Source organism: Sinocyclocheilus rhinocerous, unplaced genomic scaffold (genome assembly GCF_001515625.1).
Source record: "Sinocyclocheilus rhinocerous isolate Xijiao unplaced genomic scaffold, SAMN03320098_v1.1 scaffold36, whole genome shotgun sequence".
NCBI lineage: Eukaryota > Metazoa > Chordata > Actinopteri > Cypriniformes > Cyprinidae > Sinocyclocheilus > Sinocyclocheilus rhinocerous.
In genome coordinates, this window is record NW_015664459.1 from 1,053,848 (window position 1) to 1,069,311 (window position 15,464).

The window sequence follows — 15,464 nt, forward strand, 5'->3', positions numbered from 1 at the left end:
GATAATGACTTGAAACTTATTAGGTTGGTGTTTTTTTTAGAAAGTCACATTATATTATTTATCTTTCCCAGCAGATGATCAGAGTCACTTTTACAATGATTTTACAACATTTCAACAGAAACTATGTTGGCCTTGCAGGTTTTTCAGCCCTACAGGAGGACATGGACAGCCCCAGGCCAGGTCGGCGAGCAGAAGTCACACAAAAAGGATCAGAACTTGGGCCTCTGGTGGCATCTGTCGAGGATCTCTCCTGCAATGTATCTTCCCTTGATGATACCCAAAAAGAGAGGTTGCTGACAGACAAAGAGATGGGTTCAGAGTAAGTTAATTCTATTCCTGACCTATACCATTAAAAATGTATTAATAATATACTGTAACAAGTGATTTAAATTTGATTCTCTATTTGTCAGGGTGGTCGGAGCCTCAGCACATAGTTCCGTTGATATGGTTGGACTGAGACAACAATTCCCTGGCACTATCAAAAGAGTAAGTCCCTTCTTTACCCTGTACAAAGCTGTTCCCTGGAGACTGCAGTCTCACGTTTATGGCACAGTTTGCAAAGGTGGTACTATTCCCAATGAATCATCAGACAATACACATGAAACTGTGAACGACCCTCTCCAAGAGTTAGGAGCGACTGGGGGTCAATTTATCCCAGTATCCACCCAACAGGATGATGAACAGAATGTCCTACCCATTAATTCAATTGAAGAGTACAAGCTGAGACAGAGACAAACAACCTTGTCAGATTTTGGGCACACCCTGTTGGAATCTGAGAATGCCGAGCCAGATTTCAATGAGTTGTCTGTGGAACTCAAGCAAGATTCTGAAGATTATATTACCTCACCAGTCTCCAGTGCAATTAATTTCTTTACATCCCCATCAAATGAAAAGACAGAAATTGCTTCTACCTCATCGAATAAATATGAGGTTGCACTTCTAAAGAAACCAAGTGAGAGTGAGGAGTATATACAGCGCCATGTTGAGGAAGTTTCTGACAGATTCTATAGAACCCTTTTTGGTGAAAGTTATGTCTTACCCGAGCTATGTGAAAATAGTGTAATTGTAGAGACTTATAGGTTCCCTGAAAATGAGATTTCTTCTGTGGATGAAGGGAATTGTAACATCATTCCTGTCTGTGTACAAGAATCTTCAGATGTTTCCAAAGATAGTGATGTTAATCAGTTTGGAATCACAGAATTGTTCACTGAAAGAGTACAAAGCATAACTCAAATAATTTCCGGTCCTCTTCAACAACCTAGCATGTCTTTTGCACTTGTAAGTGGAACAGACATTACAGAGAAGATTACCCCTTCTACACTCAATCAAATGTCACTTGATTCAGTTACTAAGCAGCCACATATGTTATCACTTCCAATAGCTGATTCTGGTTCTTCAGAAGCAAGGGTTGAAATAGCCATGCCAAACACTCTAACCAAACCAACAGATGCTGAATGCACAAAAACGGAATATATCACCTCAATATCAGTTGAAGTTGTGGAGTGTAGACCCCTTACACCTGTATCTTTAACATTCCCAGTTGAGCTAAGATCATTGTCACCAGATTTAGATTTTGAATATTTTGATAACCTTGGAATGATTTCATCTGAATATAGATCATCACCAGAATCAGTGGATTCTTTGCCTTTAGACTCACCAGTACCATTTGAATATAGACCGTCTTCACCAGACTCATGCATATTAATGGCTGAATTAAGAGTATCTTCACCTGAATCTGTAACTTCAGTGAATGACTGCACTCTTCTCTCTGTTGACTCTCCATTGCCTGATTTTAGGCCAGCTACGCCTTTGCCAACTTTTGAAAATTACACACCTGAATTCACAATACATGTTGAAGAATACAAAACATTACATGCAACTGGAGAAAAAATGGTTCCTCTTACAGGATATACAGAAGATTCACTAGGAGCATATAATTTGGAGGTGACTGATGACACAGAAAGACCTATTTCACCTGGTTCTGTGATTTTCTGCCGATCATTATCACCTGAATCAAACAGATCTTGGTCTCCTATGTCCATCGGTTCTGACATTTTAGATAGCGAACTCTCCACTGAAAAAAGTTTTGAAAGCTATACTCCATCTCCTTATGCATTTTTGACTGAATTAAGACCATCATCTCCAGAATCAACAGCATCTGTAAATGAATATAGAGTACTTCCCCCTGATTCCCCAATTGCATGTTTTGCAACAGAAGTTCAAAATGACTCTTTAGCACTCATGACAGGATACAGATCACCATCACTGAAATCTGAACTTTCAGACATAGACTGTGATCTGATATCATTAGAGTGTCTAGCTGGAAGTCGTCCATCATCCCCTGAATCAGTTGCATCTCTCAATAACCAGAGATGCCTTTCCCCTGATTCTCCTCTTCCCAGCTTTACTCAAACAGTGTGGGAAAATTTCATACCCACTAAACTGTATAGATCAGATTCATTTGAGTCAGGCCTCTCAGATAATGAAAACAAGCCAATATCAGAAGTATTGCCTGAAACCAGAATATCATCTCCTGAATCATTTACATCGATAAATGAACACAGACCCCTTTCACCTGATTCACCTGTGCCTGTATATAAAACCACATTACACTTTAATGTCATCCGATTTGGGAGCCAAAGAGACTCGTCTCCTGAATTAGAAACATCTGATATTGAATATTCGCATTGTGAGCCCTTGATCTGTGAGCCAAGATCTCAATCCCCAGAATCATTCATTTTAGAGCCTGAATATGTTCCTTTGTCCACGGTTGTAGTGGAAAGTGTTACTTTTGAAGGCGAGCCAATAGAAAAAACATACACTCAAATATTAGCTACTGAGTCCACTGAATCAGTATACAATGAAGATCAAAGCATGAGAGAATTGCCAAAACCAAAGGATACTTTTATGTCGAAAGCTATGCTCAGCAATCGTATTGCCAAAATATTTGATCCACACTACAAAGGCGGCTCCAAGCTTGTTGTTTTGGACAACACTGGAGATGTTTCAACAACTTTACATAGTCAGCAAATAATATACCCACCCTCTACAGAATCCAAAATTCACGATTCTTTTGAACAATTCCTACCTGTCAAGTATACAGTGAATAGTCAGGATTTACCTCCGATTGAACTGAATTTTGAAAGTCAACACAAACCACTTTCGTCACATCATCAATTTAGACCAATATCCCCAGAATCACTTGTGCTCGATGACTCTCTTGAAGAAACTGAGTGTAGACCCTTGTCTCCTGAATCAGTATCATCAGTTAATGAGTTCAGGCCCCTATCACCTGACTCACCTGTAACTGAATTCAGTGGATTTTTCTCTCAGAGTACCTTTCCAGTAACCGGTCATAGATCCTGTTCACCTCATTCACTGTGCTCAGAAAATACAGAATATGAACCTTACTTGGAAGACCTGTTCACTGTAGAAAATTGTTTCAGGGCATTCACACCAGCATCGGACACCTCACTGAATGAGTTTAGATTGCTCTCACCAGACTCACCATTGCCACAATTTTTCACATCCTTTGAAACAACTCCTTTTAAGGATTTTAGGTCCTCATCCCCTGAATCTGCATTGTCAGAACAGGAATATGAAGTAGATATTTTTACTCCAGTAGCTTCTCTAGAATCATATGATGAACACAGACCTCTTTCTCCTGATTTACCAATATCTGCACCAGATTCTCCAGTACCTCAATATTATGCTCACTTTGAACTTACAACTTTTTACAGATCCTCACCCCCTGAATCAATAGTATCAGACACAGATATGCAGAACGATTTATTTGATGACATGATGATTGATCTTAGAAGGTCCTCATCGGAGTCAATCACATCACTTAGAGGGTCTTCTCCACAGTCAAATGGGTCCATGAATGAATGTAGACCACTATCTCCAGACTCACCTATACCACAGTATTTTCCAGCAGTCTTTGAATCAGTTTCTGTAACAGATTATAGGTCCTCATCCCCTGAATCTGCATTATCAGATGAGGAATGTGAATTAAATGTTTTCACGCTAGATTCTTCTCCAGAATCAACAGAATCTGTAAATGATGAAAGACCTGACTTTAGATCTTTATCCCCTGATTCTCCAATATCTCAATATTATAACTTTCATTTTGAACCAACAATGGTAACAGGTTACACATCAATATCCCCTGAATCAGTGCTATCAGAAATTTATATGCAGGCCGATGTATTTGATGACTTGGTGATTGATCTTAGAAGATCCTCTTTGGAGTCAATCACATCACTTAATGAAAACAGACCTCTTTCCCCTGATTCACCTATTCCTGAGTTCACAATAGCCACACACACATTTATCATGCCATTTACAGGCTCTCGACCATCCACTCCAGAATCAGTCACTTTGGATGTTGAAAATGAATTGTGTCAGTCCGACCTTTATCCAGAGCAAAGATCTGACTCTCCGCAGTCTATAATATCAGAGATTGAGATTAGACCACTGTCCCCTGACTCACCTGTACCTCATTTCATTGCATTATTCCATCAGAGTACTTTGCCAGTAACAGGACCTAGATCATGTTCACCTCAGTCACTGTGCTCAGAGAATATAGAATATGAACCTTACCTTGAAGATTTGCTAACTATAGAATATCGACCAGATTCCCCTGATTCAATTGTATCAGATACTGACAAAAGACCACTTTCTCCAGACTCCTTGCCTGAATGGAGACCCATGTCACCTGATTCTGTCATGCTTTTTATAGACATTAGAGGGTGTTCTCCACAGTCAAATGGGTCCATGAATGAATGTAGACCACTATCTCCAGACTCGCCTATAACACAGTATTTTCCAGCAGTCTTTGAATCAGTTTCTGTAACAGATTATAGGGCCCCATCCCCTGAATCTGCATTATCAGAAGAGGAATGGGAATTAAATGTTTTCACCGTAGATTCTTCTCCGGAATCAACAGAATCTATAAATGATGAAAGACCTGACTTTAGATCTTTGTCCCCTGATTCTCCAATACGTCAGTATAATGCCTTTCATTTTGAACCAACAATGGCAACAAGTTACGTATCACTATCGCCCGAATCGATGCTATCAGACACAGATGTACAGAACGATTTATTTGATGACATAGTGATTGACCTTAGAAGGTCCTCATCAGAGTCAATCACATCACTTAATGAAAACAGACCTCTTTCCCCTGATTCACCTATTCCTGAGTTCACAATAGCCACACACACATTTATCATGCCATTTACAGGCTCTCGACCATCCACTCCAGAATCAGTCACTTTGGATGTTGAAAATGAATTGTGTCAGTCCGACCTTTATCCAGAGCAAAGATCTGACTCTCCTCAGTCTATAATATCAGAGATTGAGATTAGACCACTGTCCCCTGACTCACCTGTGCCTCAATTCATGGCATTATTCCCTCATAGTACTTTGCCAGTAACAAGACCTAGATCATGTTCGCCTCAGTCACTGTGCTCAGAGAATACAGAATATGAACCTTACCTTGAAGATTTGCTAACTATAGAATATCGACCAGATTCCCCTGATTCAATTGTATCAGTGCATTATTCCATCAGAGTACTTTGCCAGTAACAAGACCTAGATCATGTTCACCTCAGTCACTGTGCTCAGAGAATACAGAATATGAACCTTACCTTGAAGATTTGCTAACTATAGAATATCGACCAGATTCCCCTGATTCAATTTTATCAGATACTGACAAAAGACCACTTTCTCCAGACTCCTTGCCTGAATGGAGACCCATGTCACCTGACCCTGCCATGCTTTTGATAGACATTAGAGGGTCTTCTCCACAGTCAAATGGGTCCATGAATGAATGTAGACCCCTATCTCCAGACTCGCCTATAACACAGTATTTTCCAGCAGTCTTTGAATCAGTTTCTGTAACAGATTATAGGTCCTCGTCCCCTGAATCTGCATTATCAGAAGAGGAATGGGAATTAAATGTTTTCACCCTAGATTCTTCTCCAGAATCAACAGAATCTATAAATGATGAAAAGTTTGACTTTAGATATTTGTCCCCTGACTCTCCAATAAGTCAGTATAATGCCTTTCATTTTGAACCAACAATGGCAACAAGTTACGTATCACTGTCCCCCGAATCAATGCTATCAGACACAGATGAACAGAACGATTTATTTGATGACATAGTGATTGATCTTAGAAGGCCCTCATCAGGGTCAATCACATCACTTAATGAAAACAGACCTCTGTCCCCTGATTCACCTATTCCTGAGTTCACAATAGTCACACACACATTTATCATGCCATTTACAGGCTCTCGACCATCCACTCCAGAATCAGTCACTTTGGATGTTGAAAATGAATTGTGTCAGTCCGACCATTATCCTGAGCAAAGATCGGACTCTCCTCAGTCTATAATATCAGAGATTGAGATTAGACCACTGTCCCCTGACTCACCTGTGCCTCAATTCATGGCATTATTCCCTCATAGTACTTTGCCAGTAACAAGACCTAGATCATGTTCGCCTCAGTCACTGTGCTCAGAGAATACAGAATGTGAACCTTGCATTGAAGATTTGCTAATGATAGAATATCGACCAGATTCCCCTGATTCAATTTTATCAGACACTGACAAAAGACCACTTTCTCCAGACTCCTTGCCTGAATGGAGACCCATGTCACCTGACCCTGCCATGCTTTTGATAGACATTAGAGGGTCTTCTCCACAGTCAAATGGGTCCATGAATGAATGTAGACCCCTATCTCCAGACTCGCCTATACCACAGTATTTTCCAGCAGTCTTTGAATCAATTTATCTAACAGATTATAGGTCCTTATCCCCTGAATCTGCATTATCAGATGAGGAATGTGAATTCAATGTTTTCACCCTAGATTCTTCTCCAGAATCGACAGAATTTATGAATGATGAAAGACCTGACTTTAGATCTTTATCCCCTGATTCTCCAATATCTCAGTATTATTCCTTTCAATTTGAACCAACAATGGTTACAAGTTACTTATCACCATCCCCTGAATCAATACTATCAGAAATAGATGTGCAGACAGAAGTGTTTGATGACTTGGTAATTCACCTTAGAAGGTCCTCATCAGAGTCAATCACATCACTCAATGAAAACAGACCTCTGTCCCCTGATTCACCTATTCCTGAGTTCAAAGTGGCCACACACACATTTATAATGGCACTTTCAGGCTCCCGACCAACATCTCCAGAATCAGTCACTTTGGATGTTGAAAATGAATTGTGTCAGTCTGACCTTTATCCAGAGCAAAGATCTGACTCCCCTCAGTCTCTAATATCAGAGATTGAGATTAGACCACTGTCCCCTGACTCACCTGTACCTCATTTCATTGCATTATTCCATCAGAGTACTTTGCCAGTAACAAGACCTAGATCATGTTCACCTCAGTCACTGTGCTCAGAGAATACAGAATGCGAACCTTACATTGAAGATTTGCTAACTATAGAATATCGACCAGATTCCCCTGATTCAATTTTATCAGATACTGACAAAAGACCACTTTCTCCAGACTCCTTGCCTGAATGGAGACCCATGTCACCTGACTCTGCCATGCTTTTAAAAGACATTAGAGGGTGTTCTCCACAATCAAATGGGTCCATGAATGAATGTAGACCCCTGTCTCCAGACTCGCCTATAACACAGTATTTTCCAGCAGTCTTTGAATCAGTTTTTGTAACAGATTATAGGTCCTCATCCCCTGAATCTGCATTATCAGATGAGGAATGTGAATTAAATGTTTTTACCCTAGATTCTTCTCCAGAATCAACAGAATCTATAAATGATGAAAGACCTGACTTTAGATCTTTATCCCCTGATCCTCCAATATCTCAATATTATAACTTTCATTTTGAACCAACAATGGTAACAGGTTACACAACAATATCCCCTGAATCAGTGCTATCAGGAAATTATATGCAGACCGATGAATTTGATGACTTGGTGATTGATCTTAGAAGATCCTCTTTGGAGTCAATTGCATCAACTGATGAAAACAGAGCAGTCTCCCCTGATTCACCTTTTCCTGACTTCACACTATCCACACAATCATTTATCATTCCAGAGACAGGCTCCTGTCCAACTTCCCCAGAATTGGACTGTGTGGATGATGAAAATACATTTTATCAAACTGACTTTATTTCAGAACAAAGACCTGACTCTCCCCATTCTATAATATCAGAAACTGGGGGTATACCACTGTCCTCTGACTCACCTGTACCTCAATTCAGTGTGTTATTCTCTGAGATTACTTTGCCAGTATTAGGATGTGGATCATGTTCGCCTCAATCACTGTGCTCAGGGACTACAGAATATGAACCTTCTTTTGAAGACCTGTTTATCAGAGGCTCTTCTCCACAGTCAATTGTGTCCATGAATGAATGTAGATGCCCTGACTCACCTATACCACATTACTCAGAATTATTCATTGAACCAAGGCCAATAAAAGGACATGGGTCATCCTCGCCTGAGTCTATGACATCAGATGTTGGTTATGAGTTATATGAGTTAGAGATCAGTGCATCGAAATGTGAGAATAGGCTTCCTTCAGTGGATTTACTATCAGAGAATGAACCCACCTCAGGTGAGATTAAATATAATTTGGCTTATTTTAGGGCATCCTCAGCAGACTCTGAAACCTTAGTTAATGACTTTAAATTGCTCTCACCTGACTCACCTGTGCCACAGTATTACCCAGCACTCTTTGAATCAGTTCCAGATTATAGGTCTTTATCAGATTATATGTCCTCATCCCCTAAATCTGGATTGTCAGAGGAGGAACTTAATGTTTTAACCTCAGAAGGTTCACCAGAATCTATAAATGAAGGCAGGTCTCTCTCCCCTGATTCACCTATACCCATGCCAGATTCTCCAATACTTCAGTATTATGCTTCACACTTTGAACCAACAATGGCAACAGGATACAGGTCAACATCTAATCAGACGATGTTATCAGAAATAGAAATGCAGACAGATGTATTTGATGACTCGCTGATGGATCTTAGAACATCCTCACCAGAATCAATGACATTGGTAACAGAAAACAGACCACTGTCCCCCGATTCACCTATTCCTGAGTTCACACCATCCACATACACATTTTTCATACCAGAATCAGATTCTATATCAACTTCCTCAGTCTCTTTGAGTGATGAAAATGAATTATATCCATCAGACCTTAGTATAGGGCAAAGGCCTAACTCTCCTGAATCAGTAATATCAGAAATTGAGCCTAGACCAGTTTCCCCTGACTCACTAAGTGATTACAGAGAAATGTCACCTCATACAGCAATGTCTGTGGTAGATCATGCATCTCCAGATTTCTTTACATCATTGGAAAAGTATAGGGCATTACCTCCAGACTTTGTTCCACAGTTTTCTTGTATACATAAAATATCAGCAATACATGTACACCAATCAGAGTCATCTGAGTCACCTACATCAGAGACAGACATTGAACTTTGGGCAATTGCATCTCAAGCTACTGAACAGAGACCCTCCTCCCCTGAATCAATCATATCCTTGAATGAAAAAAGACCATTATCACCAGACTCACCTATTTATGACTATAAGTCATCAGTGTATGTAAATGTTGCCCCAAAAACCACATACAGATCATCCTCCCTAGAATCAATTGTATCTGATGTAGAATTTTACATGGCGAGCTTTGCATCTGAGGATGTTACATGGACTGAAAATAGACCCTTATCTCCTGCATCAGGTGAAATATCTCCTGTGGATCAATGTCATTTAGAAATAGAAAATAATCACACTGATGATCAAAGCCAAAAATTACTTGGCCAAGAGCTATCCAACATTGTGACATATCTGCCATTAAACAAGACTTTCAGAATGGTGCCTCAATATAAACTTGTGTACAAAGCTGTTCCCTTAGCATTAATCTCCCATTTGTATGATCCTCAATATAGAGGTGAAACTTTCTGTCCAAAGCCAGGTGTGTTTGAGTATGCTGGATGTAAAAAGAAGGCAAATAATGAATGCACTGAGCAACACAATTATGACATTTCCAACAATGCTATATCTTATAGTGAAACAGCCTCACCTTTTGATGCCAGTTCTCTGCAAACACATGTACAAACAGAATCATTTGATTTATTTGTAAAAAATCAAGCATTTTCCACTGATTCTTTGTTTTATTGTACAAGTTTAAATGCATGTCTAATGGACTCTTCAGATAGGAGAGCCTCTTCACCAGAATCATATACATCTATAAATGAGTACTGGCGACTCTCTCCTGAATCTCCAATTCCTGAGCACAGACCTTCATTACCATGCGCAGAGTTTTTGTTCGAAAGTCGACCCTCATCCCCTGAGACGATTTTTTCGGTAAATGAATTTCAAAGGCTTTCACCTGATTCACCTATACCTGAATACTCAACACCATCACCAGTTCCAAATGAACATACATCTGAATCTAGCGAGGTAATCATGCAACACAAATACATTTTGAGTCCACTGTCCCCTTCAATGAGTAATGATCAAAGTTCTTATATGGACTCTGTGTATCCTGAATCATACTCATCATGGTACCCACTGCCACAATGGATCATGTCTGAAAACAGACCTTTATCATCTATCTCAGATTTCTCAGACACTGATTCTAGATCTTTGTCACCTCAAATGTTCTGTCTTGAAACAGATGTGCGAAACCCATCACCCGAAGCAGCAACATTAGACACAGCACTAACAGAAACTATTACTCCAGAACCTTTAGTTTGTGAGACATTTTATCAACCTGAATCACCTGAATCAGTGATAATTGAATCTGAAGATGAGTTTTATGAGAATTTGAATGATTTGTCATTTTCTGACATTGATGAGATTAAGGAAGATTTACCTGTCCTCAAAATTGATCCTGCTTTACTGAATCTAGTGACATTTGAACAATGCATGGAGCAAATGGAGTCTCCAAGTGAAATAGAGGAGCTTCCATCTGTTTCTGAAATTAGGATTGAGCATTCATTCGATGATGGACTACAACCAAATGCATCTCATGATATAGCATCCGAGCAAACACAAAAGGACACACAAAGGGTAACAAAGACAATTACTTACTGTGAAGAACAGGACATAATCACAGCAACAAGTGAATCTGCAAATGAAGAAACTAGCAAAGGCCTCAAAATCCATAAAATAGATGAAAAGAGACACATGGAAAGTCCACAGCAACAAAAAGAAGATCTAGGACATGATTTAAGAAAACTAGCCCCTAAGGATGACAAAAAAAGGGTAAGAAGATAAGCATGCTGCTGTGAATCTTGTGTGTTCATAACAATGTATGAACCAAGAGGAATGTAGTGTCAGATCTGCCCTAAAACAGATTTTCACAGTTCTTGATCTACTAACAAATCAATACTAAATGGACAACTCTTGAGGAGTGTGCAGCTTACAAGATAATAGTCAGTTTTGAGAATGTTTACTAATTTACCATAATTATTTTGATGTAATTTTAAGACTGCATTGTTTGTAATGAGACTTATTCTCAACTGCATGTTTGAATCGTAGTATTAAGGGATGTCTGAATTGATGTTAAGGCATGTCATTTTTTTTCAGTGTTTCCATGCAATGGAATGCAAAATCTGTTGGATTTGCTTTATGTCATTTATACAAATAGGGAGAAACATTGTTTTCTTTCCTTTCATTTTGCACAGGACAGTGTCTCAGAGGAAATTAATTTAGTGCCTCAAGTGAAAGATTCAAGTCTAAGAAAAGGAGATACACCATCAGTTTCAAAAAGTTTAAATTTAACAGCATCCTTGATGACCAGTGAATCATCAAAAGAGGCATATTTAGCCACATGTGTCTCCAACATACCTGAGCACAACAGATCTCAGCCTGTCTTTGATTTGGAGGCCCACAAATCTACTCCTGATTCATCACCTGAAGAAACTAAAGCATTAAATGGATTGCAAGAAGTAAATTCTTTTCAGTTTCATCTTAAAGACTCTCACAGAAGAGTTGAACTAAATCGAATTGATTCCCCTGCATTTAGTTTGGGTCTTGAATCACGTGATTATAAAAATTTGCCCTCAAGTTCTGTGAAAACACCATCAACAGGCACACCCATTTCACCTATATTTAACACATCTTCTTCTGATCAAGGGAATTCTCCAGAGTCCCACAAATTTCTAGGCAAGAGAATATCTTGTGCTGCAGGGACTGTCCAGCTTTCGTCAGATTTTAAATGTGTCGTCTCTAAATTTGAACAGGCATCACCATCTTTAGGTGGTGATAAGCCTGAACTAAGTTTAGTTTTTCCTGGAACTTATCCACTTGTAGCTGCTATGTCACCTTGTACTCTGGAAGTGACTCAGGAGCTGACAGGTGACCAGATGCAGTTAGATGCCGCTGCAGTTTTAGATGCTGACTCTCCACTTTACAGTCTAAATCTTAGAGCCAGGCCAAGACCTGTTCATGCAGATAGCATTGAGTCAGATGCTGAGTTTTTTGATTGCCGACAAAGGTTTTCTGATACATCTGAGCCAGAGGTCGGATCATCAGAAGTTTTAGATGTTCCTCAAACAATTTACCATGTTGAGGAACTTCCATCTTTATCAAGCAGCCCTGAATATCTGACAGGCATCTCTAAACTTAGAGAGCACACACAGTTGAAAAAGGATGAGCGGCCTTTATCCTGGGCCAGTGAGGACCTACCCATAGTTCTTGAGCCAGAGGATGAATACACTTGTGAGGTTGGTGAGGAGAAGGATTTCCCTTATGATTATACAGGTGAACATTCATTCGCTGAAGAGCTACCTACAATAGAGGGAGCAGATTATGATGATGATGATGACTCTCTAGGGAGGGTAAGCAATCTAGCATGATGTTTGCGCTCAGTTTCTGAGTGTTGTCTCTCCCTGGCCTATGCTAACAAACTTACTCAAGCCCTAATGGAACATTTTAAAACATTTCAATACCAGCAAACTAATATTTGGTGTTTTGATTAAAAATAATCATCATAGTTTATATGTGTGCACCCCATTGCTTACACTTAAAGTGTTGGATATAATGTGACAATTGACAAGCAGCAATATTTTTCTTGACTGCATGGAAAAAGAACTTCCAGAGTGCAGGCTTTGCATGGTGTGACGTGCAAGTATACGAGATATACGACAGTACTTAAGACATGCGACCGCAATGCATCTCTGCTACTCTTAGGAAATAGCTGAAGAACTAGGTTTGCTGTCTGATAGTTCAGAGGAGGAGGTGTTGACCACCAGGGTGGTGCGGCGCAGAGTTGTAATTCAGGTACCTGTTTTGGGTGTGCGCGCTTGTGTCATTGGACCCCCATTTCCATATTTTGGTGTTATATTGAACAAAAGTGTTTTCATTTGTTGGTACAATTATATATAAATAAACATATGCATTAAACAGTAACATTATATTTAATTTCCCATAAAAAGTATTTGTCTCAGGACTTTCCATTGACATTTTCAATCTCATAGTTTGAAAAAAAAAATTATTATATGAATTATAAGTGAATATATACTAAGTAAAAAAAAAACAATTTGACTGTATATCAATTTGAATATGTGTGGAGTCGATTTCCATTATCTTCTTACAGAAAAACTTAATGTGTCTCATTAATGAAACAGAACACATTTCTTTGTCAATAACATGTTCAATTAAAACAACTTTTACAAACACATTAATTAATGTTGTTACATGTATGTATTATATTTTTTAGGGTGACGAGATGCCTGAAATCCCTCCTCAGACTGTGACAGAAGAGAAATACACTGACGAGTATGGGAACATGGTGGTCAAAAAGGTAAATGCTTTAACTTTCATCTTTTCTGTGTCTTTACACGGATTCAGGGATTTTGCCCAACAACTGCTTACAGTTGGTAATGTAAAAACCCTGCAGCATAATCCTTTTAAATGATTAATTGGAGGTTGCCTGTAAAACAATGTATGCTATTTTAAAGAAATATAAATTGCCTTATCATTTACAATGAACATTCTGATTATAAATCTTTTAAATAGTTCAAACGTACTATAAATAGTGTTTATTGCTGTAATGAATTATGAAAACTGGAGTGTTTTAGTTGATATTTTAGGTACTTAACTTAATGTTTATTGGATTATTTTAGTGTCATGCATTTTTTTTCCTGTGATTGACCACACCATAGCTTTAATGATAAAGGCACAGAGAAACTATACCATTTTTTTTTCCAGCTGATGAATGATAAAAACATCCCAATCAGAATCAATCCTGCTATAACAAGCTTGGTTATATAAAGCAGCAGACGTGTGTGCTTAGAATAAACAGACGATATTGTCCGCTAGTGTGGATGCTTATATAGTTATCGTTCTTGAACGGGCCTTTAGTCTCAACCTCAAGCTTCACACAAACCGAATGACTGCAATCCTTTTGAAGAGAATTTGATACATATTGCAAACACACAAAACACTTTTTCATTATTATTTTCTTAAAATGCTTGAAGATGGTAGCACAGACAGTATACCTTATTTTAAAAGTTTATATGATAACCTTGATCATTTCCATCCTTGTGTAATTTTCTCAACACAGATAACAAGGAAAGTCATCCGTAAGTATGTGTCAGCAGATGGAGTAGAGAGAGAGGAAGTGATGCTGGAGGGTCCGCAGCAGGAAGCTGTCACTGTGGATGAGGCTGACGGTTTCTCTAAAGTTGTGAAGAGGACAGTGGTGCAGAGCGGGGGAGAGCAGACCGAGGTGTGCAGGGGCGTAGTTTACGGGGGGGATAGGGGGGATATAACCAGGGTGCGAACTACGGGGGAGCTAGGGGGAGCTCGGCTCCCCTTAATAAGACATGGGCTCCCCTGAAAACGGGATTTGTGAAATTTTGGGGGGTCTCTAAAAATATTGATAATGTGTTATTTTGACGTGCAATTTCAGTTTTGTGTAATGTGATCATCGTGGATTATTATGTGTAAAATTGCAAAAATATCATTCATCCATGCATGACGGCGATTTAAACCTAATTAACTTCAATAAAGATAACTATACATGCTATTCTTGTCATGAGCATGCTGATGGTCAAATATGTGATCTATTTGAATTATTTAGAGAACCAGCCACTTTAAAATGCTATGGAGAAAGTCGAACAGTATCTAAAAAAGACTGATGAAAAGACGAGAAAACATTCTTGAACCAGCACTAACGTATATTAAAATCTCATGACCACCTTTACTAGAATTTATCACATTTTATTGTAGGCTTATTTATTGTGTACAATTTAGTCTAACTTGTTGTAGAATTTATATTAGATAATCTGTTAAGGGAATAGATATTGCCCTATAGATTTCTATTACAACTGTGGCATGTTGTAGCTATTTGTTCTAAATGTGCAGGCGGTTGTTTCTTCATAACAAATGCTATATTGATTCATTTTAAAAAGTCATTATTGGCCTGGTAATGATTAGTAGGCTAGTCTTATTATA

At 38.8% G+C, this 15,464-nt stretch overlaps 2 protein-coding genes and 1 long non-coding RNA gene across 3 annotated transcripts in view; 2 read left to right on the plus strand and 1 right to left on the minus strand.

Moving 5' to 3' along the window:
• Positions 1 to 15,464, plus strand: part of ank2b (ankyrin 2b, neuronal) — a 75,946-nt gene that overhangs the window by 53,257 nt on the left and 7,225 nt on the right. The window contains exons 42-45 of the mRNA XM_016540838.1: positions 139 to 319; positions 411 to 486; positions 13,726 to 13,809; positions 14,572 to 14,736. Coding sequence (XP_016396324.1) covers positions 139 to 319; positions 411 to 486; positions 13,726 to 13,809; positions 14,572 to 14,736 — 506 coding nt within the window. The remainder of the gene's footprint in view (positions 1 to 138; positions 320 to 410; positions 487 to 13,725; positions 13,810 to 14,571; positions 14,737 to 15,464) is intronic.
• On the minus strand, positions 4,024 to 5,639 carry LOC107730139 (uncharacterized). Its single transcript, XR_001638658.1, has 2 exons — positions 5,596 to 5,639; positions 4,024 to 4,546 (listed from the first exon to the last, which is right to left on the minus strand). It is a non-coding gene; the product is annotated as an uncharacterized LOC107730139 (long non-coding RNA).
• Positions 5,565 to 13,278, plus strand: LOC107730116 (uncharacterized). The gene is made up of 2 exons (XM_016540846.1): positions 5,565 to 11,267; positions 11,690 to 13,278. Exons 1-2 carry the CDS (start codon positions 5,760 to 5,762, stop codon positions 12,860 to 12,862), a joined length of 6,681 nt encoding a protein of 2,226 aa, XP_016396332.1. The 5' UTR covers positions 5,565 to 5,759; the 3' UTR covers positions 12,863 to 13,278.